The sequence below is a fragment of the Penaeus chinensis genome, chromosome 7, assembly GCF_019202785.1.
Source record: "Penaeus chinensis breed Huanghai No. 1 chromosome 7, ASM1920278v2, whole genome shotgun sequence".
NCBI lineage: Eukaryota > Metazoa > Arthropoda > Malacostraca > Decapoda > Penaeidae > Penaeus > Penaeus chinensis.
Window position 1 is genome coordinate 4,758,639 of NC_061825.1, and position 7,500 is coordinate 4,766,138.

Consider the following 7,500-nt stretch of genomic DNA (forward strand, 5'->3'; position numbering starts at 1 on the left):
TCATTGATGAGACATGAAGGAGTGTAGTTCTCTGTGTCCGACCTCCTCCTCAACTATCATCTAAGGACATACAGTTCCGTCTTATGATCGATCCTTTTGTGTTGTACATAATCGTGTTAGAGTTGTGTGGATATTGTGTTAGATTATAAGTACGTAATGTGATTTTGTTTGAAGTGTTATCGTTTTATGACTGCCTGTTATCATTCGTGTGTGTATGTTTCTGTTAATTTATTTATTCTTAGTCATAGTTTTTTTTCATAGATTTTTCTATTAAATTTGTTTAATCTATTAAGGGACATACAATGATATTTTATCTGTATATCCAGCTACAATTTTCAAGTTACACAATTCCTGTCACGTTAGCCTACCTGATAACAGAATTCGGCACGCAAGAAACCCAGTAATCCCATAAATAGCTATATTAAACCTTATCTTTTTCAGGAGTTTATAAGGCTGAACATTTGCTGATAGCTGTCACTCTGCACCTGTTCTGGAGTTCAACGCAAGACGATCACGCAAGAGTAAATCATGTTGGCTGAGTTGCTGCTAGGGTTGGCACTCCTCTACCTGCTGTGGTTTGCGATCTTCAAAAAGCCTGATGGGCTGCCACCAGGTGAGTGAGTTGGATAACGGGGAACTGTTCCTATTAATTCCAAGGTGAATCTAGGAAACTAACTATTCATTCCAACAGCAGGTGAGGCTATTGAATGACAGGGTAAACGCCATCAACTATTTCTGACAACAGGTGAATCTGTAGGTTTGCTAGCAAGTGAAACTGTACGTATTCATTTTAGCAGGAGTGTTACTAGTCAAGTGAAACTCTACTAACTTATTCTGCAGTGAGGTGAGTATGAAGGCTAATCAGCGAATCTGAAGCTATTAATTCTAGCAGTTGAGACTGCTGTAAAAGTGAATACGAATCACCTTTTGACAGTAGGTAAGTTTGTTGGTTGTCAAACATAGGAAGCTGTGCCGAATCACTTTAACCATAGCTAACATGTGAAACAGCATAAAATTAATTCCGACATATAAAATTTATCCCTATATCATCGGTGATATTGCTTTTGTATCGATCTCTTTCTTTCTCTCTATATATACGTTCCCCTCTCTCTCTCTCTCTCTCTCTCTCTCTCTCTCTCTCTCTCTCTCTCTCTCTCTCTCTCTCTCTCTCTCTCTCTCTCTCTCTCAACCCCTCTCCCTCTCCCTCTCCCTCTCCCTCTCCCTCTCCCTCTCCCTCCCTCCCTCCCTCTTCCTCCCTCTCACGCTCTCCATTTCTCATTTATCTACTCAAACATTTTTATTTCCACAATGTTCTGAGTGCACTCATCATACACCAACACTTAACAGGTCGATGGGGTCTTCCGCTCGTTGGTTACATACCACTCAACGGGAAACGCATGGATGAGCAATTCAAAGATCTCCATAAACAACACGGAGACATATATGTGTAAGTATTAGGTTCTGTTGTTTTGTAAACGATATGTTATTTCGTATAGTAATGTAGGCGCGTGCTTCTATACCTGCGTTTGGCTTTGAGCAGATGGAAGTAGTTTTAATTTGTTAATGTGTTAGTTATCTTCTTTATACGGAATTTTAAGTACACACACACATATATACATAGATACATACATGCATACCTAGAGAAAGAGACCATCAATAGGTACATTTAGTTATATAGGTGGATATGCAAACAGATATTCAATACACATATAGAAATAGATGGAAAGAGACATACGTGTAGCTAAAAATATAGGTAAAGATAAGAACATAAATATACATATATATATATATATATATATATATATATATATATATATTTATATATATATAGATAGATAGATATAGATATATAGATATTGGACAAAGGTATAAATATAGGTATATGGATATAAAGACACAAACACATACATGTATATGAGAATACAAACCAGGTACGCATATAGTGAGTATGCCTTGACTTGACTCCGTAGATGGCGCATGGGTACCCAGGTGAACGTTTTCCTGCACAGTTACCAGCTTAGCAGAGAAGCCCTCAGTAGTAGTGACTTTCTCGACCGCCCGATATGGGAACTGTTCAGATTTCTGGAACCTGTTACCCTAGGTGAGGATTTCTTTATAGTTTGAATGGGTTGGGTGAGTGGATGAACTTCAGGATGGATGGATGGATGGAATGACTGAAAGATGGATGACTGGACTGAGGGATGGGTGTATTGTGTGTGTGTGTGTGTGTGTGTGTGTGTGTGTGTGTGTGTGTGTGTGTGTGTGTGCATTGTATATCGTATTAATGAATGTAGTGAAAAAAATGTATAAAAAAGATCTGGGTTTACAAGCAGGCGTTGACGATATTTTAAATCTTTCACTTATCAAAAAAAAAATAATAGTAAATAAATAATTTACTAAATATTACATGAATATACTACATGGCATGAAGCCTCCATTCCATACAAAAAAAACACCTATCTGTTATTAATAGGTGTAATTGGAAGCAACGGCAACATCTGGCACATCAACCGCCGATTCAGCCTACGTCAACTCCGAGATCAAGGCATGGGCAAGTCCAGCTTGGTGTCCGCAGTCCAAAACCAAGCGAATAAGTTGATCGAGGCACTGAAGGGCCAAGCGAACAAGTCTGAACGCATTCCTCGTGATCTGAGGGTGGCTGTTATCAACATTATCTGGCATATGGTTGCGAGTAAGTAACATGTATAAAAGGAGATATCTGCTCTGAGTTCTGGTATTTTTGTATACATGTATATACATACAAGTACACGCGCGTGCACATATACACAAACGCGGACATGTGCACACACACACATCCACACATTTACACACACAGATACATACATACTCACACACTTGTCTATGTGTATGTACTATATGTAAAATACATACATATATATATATATATATATATATATGCATGGGTGTAAATAGTATGCATATGTTCATGTACAGGACCTTTACATTCGTATGGATATATATATATATATATATATATATATATATATGCATGCCCATGTTTTAATGGCCAGAGTCGAGCAAAATTTCTCACTTGCCAAAATTTACTCATTCGTAACATATTACATCATTATTATAAGTTAATATTAGTGTAAAGTGTCGCCGCCACAGAACAGATTCGGGATTCGGAATAAAAAAAAAAATGAAACGATGATATAGCAAAAATACTCATTAATAACTTTTAATATTCTTTCTCGCTCATTTTCAATTAATTTACTTTTGCTCTTTTTATATGTGTGTGTTTTTTTTTTTATGTCATTCGTTGTATACACACTCTTTATCATTTATGTATTCCTCTATTCAGTCTTTATTTATACATTTATTGTATTTTCTCTTATTTGTTCATCTCTCTCTCTCTTATGCAATCATTGTTCACATTTCTTTTTTCCTAGTCCCTTTCTTTCAATCTTTCTTTCCCTTATTCATTTATAAATCCATTCACCCTCTATTTCTCTTCCTGTCTGCCTGCCTATACAGTAGACATTATCAACTTCCCTATCTACTTAATTAGCAAATTTTCTTGAGTCAAACTGATAGGATCCTACTAAACTGACTCACTGCAGCCTCTTCTACTACATCACTGTTATCATTCACTAAACAAATATCGTCCGGAAAATGAAACAGATCTGAGAAAATACAAGGCATTTCCACACCAGACGCAAACATAGCAACGGCCAGACGCCTACTGTGACGTCATCAAGGTTTCCCGGGCTTTCCTGGAAGTCGAATCTGGTTCATTGGCGGGCGGATTTTAGGGGTGATTTCCGTAAAAGCAGATTATCCGATTAAATTCATTTGATAAGGAGAATTATTATGTGATACGAAAGAGAATGTCTTGACAAAATATAAATATATGTCATCCCCTTCTAGTATCAATACACGTATGTGATTTGCGTATGAATATCTAGGCGAATCTTATTGGCAGGCAAGCAGTTTGAAGTAACGGACCCCAAGCTGCAAGAATTCATAGATATTATTGACGATCTGACGCAAAAGTTCGGCCCATTGGCAATCCCCGATTTTATGCCATGGATTAAATATTGCCTTCCTGATTTCCTCATACGCCGCGTCTTCTCCGTCGATATACTTTACACTCTGAAGGACAAATTCTTCGATTATTGCAAGGTGTGTATTCGATGAAAGTTTTGATATACGTTTATTGACATATTCCCGATGGTTTGTTAATTACGGATGATTTCAGCGTGATGAATAAAACCAATAAATAAACATTTCAAAATAATTCATTCACAGGAACTGATCGAGGAACACAAATCTTCCTTGGATCCTGATAATCCTAGGGACCTGATGGACGGCTACCTTCTTGATATCGAGGCATCGAAAGACAACCCAGACGGGGTTCGAACTGGTAAGACTTTCTATTTTCGGGCAAGTGAGGGGTCGCGCCCATACAAGGCATCTGGCTAAGAAGCAGAATAATAAAGAATGAGATGAAAATCATATCTTTAAATATATATATATATATATATATATATATATGTATATGTATGGTGGAGTTCTTTTAACTGTGATATATACACATGTGGAATATCTCACTCATACATATACATCTTGTGATTTTGTTTTATATGTATATGAAATCCTTCCTTCATTTCAGAGAGGGATCTGTGTATCCTTATCTTGGACCTGTTCTTCGCCGGCAGTGAAACCACGGTCGGCACCCTCACCTTCATGATTTACTATTTAGCCAATTATCCAGAAGTTCAGAAGAAGTTCCAGGCAGAGATCGACGAGGTTCTGCCTAAAGGAACGCTCGCTACACTCGAAGACAGAAGCAGGTACTTAGAAACTTCTTAACTATATTTGAGTTTTAAGTGTCGTGTTGGGTCGATGGCAAAGGGGCGAGGGAGATTAAAACCTGACCTTCTTACTGTCTGCAGAATGCCGTACACTGAGGCTGTCATTCATGAGGTTCTTCGGGTTTCTTCTTTGGCATCAGTAGGCGTTCCGCATGTTGCGGTGAGGGATACTAAGCTGGGTGGATACCTACTCCCAAAGGTATGTTGGATGGATGTTTCTAATATACACATTCCACATTTGATTACATATACAGTGCATATCGATCTATCTATATGGGTGTACGTGTGTATGTGTCTGTCTGTGTTTGTGGTTGTGTGTATTAATTACACACACACACACACACACATATATATATATATATATACAGAGAGAGAGAGAGAGAGAGAGAGAGTATAATGTGTATATATACATATAGTTATATTTATATGTTTATATATAAATATATGTGTGTGTGAACAGAGGAATAAATAGGTATGTTTGCATGTGGAAACAGATACATAGACAGGTATGTATTTGTGTTTAGGTCTGTGTATTACGTATGAAACACTTATCCCCCCCCCCCCCCCCGTACTGGCAGGCACCACATTTTAACTAAGTCCCACCAATCGCCACAGGGAACGATCGTATCGACAGCCGCGGCCGCCATGCACCACGACCCTCGCTACTGGAATGAGCCGGAGAAGTTCAAGCCGGAACGTTGGCTCGACGACCAAGGGAAGTTTACGACCAAGAAGGAGGGCTTCCTTCCCTTCGGCGTTGGTACGACACAGGAATTATTATTTGTATTATTATTGTTATCAGTATTGTTGTTGTTATCATTAATATTGTTATAAATATCATCATTATTGTTATCATTATTATCACTATTGTTATCATTATCATTATCATTATTTATTATTATTGTTATTATTGCTACTGTTGTTATTGTTATTATTATTATTATCTTCAGAATGTATATCAAGTCATATATGTCATTCTGATTGCAAGAAATACAACACCAATGTTCTTGCCCTAATTTGATTATATACAGAGATTAGATTAGATTATCAACTGTACCCGGTAATAGAAACATTAACAACTAGACACTTCCTTAACCCTCTTTGTTTATCTAGTGTGTCCTCTATCTGTCTATTCATCTTCTATCTCATTTTTCTTCATTTCTTGTCTTCATCCCATTTGTCTGATCTGTCTACTTGCCATTCCACTGACCGTCACCCCGCCCCTTTCGACCCCCCCCCCCCCCTCCTCCATTTATTTCACTTCTCTACTTGTCATTCCATTAATCGTCATCCAGTCCCCTCTGCTACTCTCCTCCCATCTATCTTTTATTCCATCAACCCTCATCCCACTCCCTCTGTCATTTATTTTCCTATTTTTCTGTCATTCCATTAACCGGTACTCCACCCCATCCGCTATTTCCCTTCCTTTCTATACCCTCTCTGCCTGCCGTTCCACTGACCCTCACGCCACCCCATCCGCCACTTTTCTTCCTTTCTATAACTTCTCATCATGCCATTCCACTGACCGTCAGCCCACCCCCTTCCGCCATTTCCGTTGTCACTAAAACCCATCTCCCTGCCATTCCACTGACCGTCACCCCCCACCCCTTCCGTCATTCCCAGGGAAGCGGGTGTGCGTCGGAGAGTCCCTGGCGCGCATGGAACTCTTCATCCTCTCCACCGCCCTGTTCCAGTCCCTGAGTGTGACCCCGCCGCCAGGGTCAAAGGTCGACGTGTCACCGGATCCCAGCAATCCTTTTGGTCACAACCCGAGGTCGGAGAAAGTCTGCTTCACCATCCGCGAGTGAGGGAGAGAGAGAGAGAGAGAGAGAGAGAGAGAGAGAGAGAGAGAGGGAGGGGGGAGGGAGGGAGGGAGAGAGAGAGAGAGAGAGAGCTGGTGGGTGGGTGGGTGAGAGGAAGGGACGGTAGAGAGAGAGAGAGAGAGAGAGAGAGAGAGAGAGAGAGTGAGAGAGAGAGAGGGAGGGAGGGGGAGGGAGGGAGGGAGAGAGAGAGAGAGAGCTGGTGGGTGGGTGGGTGAGAGGAAGGGACGGTAGAGAGAGAGAGAGAGAGAGAGAGAGAGAGAGAGAGAGAGAGAGAGAGTGAGAGAGAGCGGGTGGGTGGGCGAGAGGGAGGGATGGTAGGGGAGAGAGAGAGAGAGAGAAAGAGAGTAGGCTAAGTAGAAAGAGTAGAGAGAGAGGGGTGGGGGGGTAAAATATAGATAGAGAGAGAGTAGATAAAGAGTAAGAGAGAGAAAGAGAGAGAGTGAGAAGTGTATATCAGATTACTCAAACTGAGCTTCCCCGTTATATACTAACACGCTTAAAAGAAAAATTATACAAAATAAAATAATCATTTCTTACATAAACAAAAATATACACATTTAGTGGCGGGTTCTGAGTTTACGTCTATCTTGAACACGGTTGCATGATATATATATATATATAATAAAATTAAATCACCATCGGCTGTATCTTTTTTTCCCCTTTATATTTAACAGAATTAAGATAATGGTTATTATAAAAGCGTTAAAAAAAGTTACGAAAAGAGTAATCTTATACTGAATACAAGGTTATGCTGTTCAAATGTCTTGCATTTCCTGTTTTTTTTTTTTTTTTTTTTTTGGGGGGGGGGTTATGTACGGCAAAAAAGGTTTTAAGAACATATT

General features: G+C 39.5%; 1 protein-coding gene across 3 annotated transcripts; it reads left to right on the forward strand.

Annotated features, from left to right (window-relative positions):
• Positions 1 to 8: 8 nt before the first annotated feature.
• Positions 9 to 6,682, forward strand: LOC125027237 (cytochrome P450 2L1-like). 3 transcript variants are annotated; one of them, XM_047616197.1, is made up of 11 exons: positions 9 to 149; positions 442 to 613; positions 1,348 to 1,447; positions 1,971 to 2,101; positions 2,474 to 2,692; positions 3,944 to 4,143; positions 4,270 to 4,384; positions 4,634 to 4,814; positions 4,917 to 5,034; positions 5,451 to 5,595; positions 6,459 to 6,682. In XM_047616197.1, exons 2-11 carry the CDS (start codon positions 529 to 531, stop codon positions 6,641 to 6,643), a joined length of 1,479 nt encoding a protein of 492 aa, XP_047472153.1. In that variant the 5' UTR covers positions 9 to 149; positions 442 to 528; the 3' UTR covers positions 6,644 to 6,682. The 3 variants fall into 3 exon arrangements, with proteins under 3 accessions (XP_047472153.1, XP_047472152.1, XP_047472154.1); XM_047616196.1 differs by having other exon boundaries at positions 9 to 73; XM_047616198.1 differs by having other exon boundaries at positions 32 to 103.
• The last annotated feature ends 818 nt before the right edge of the window (positions 6,683 to 7,500 follow it).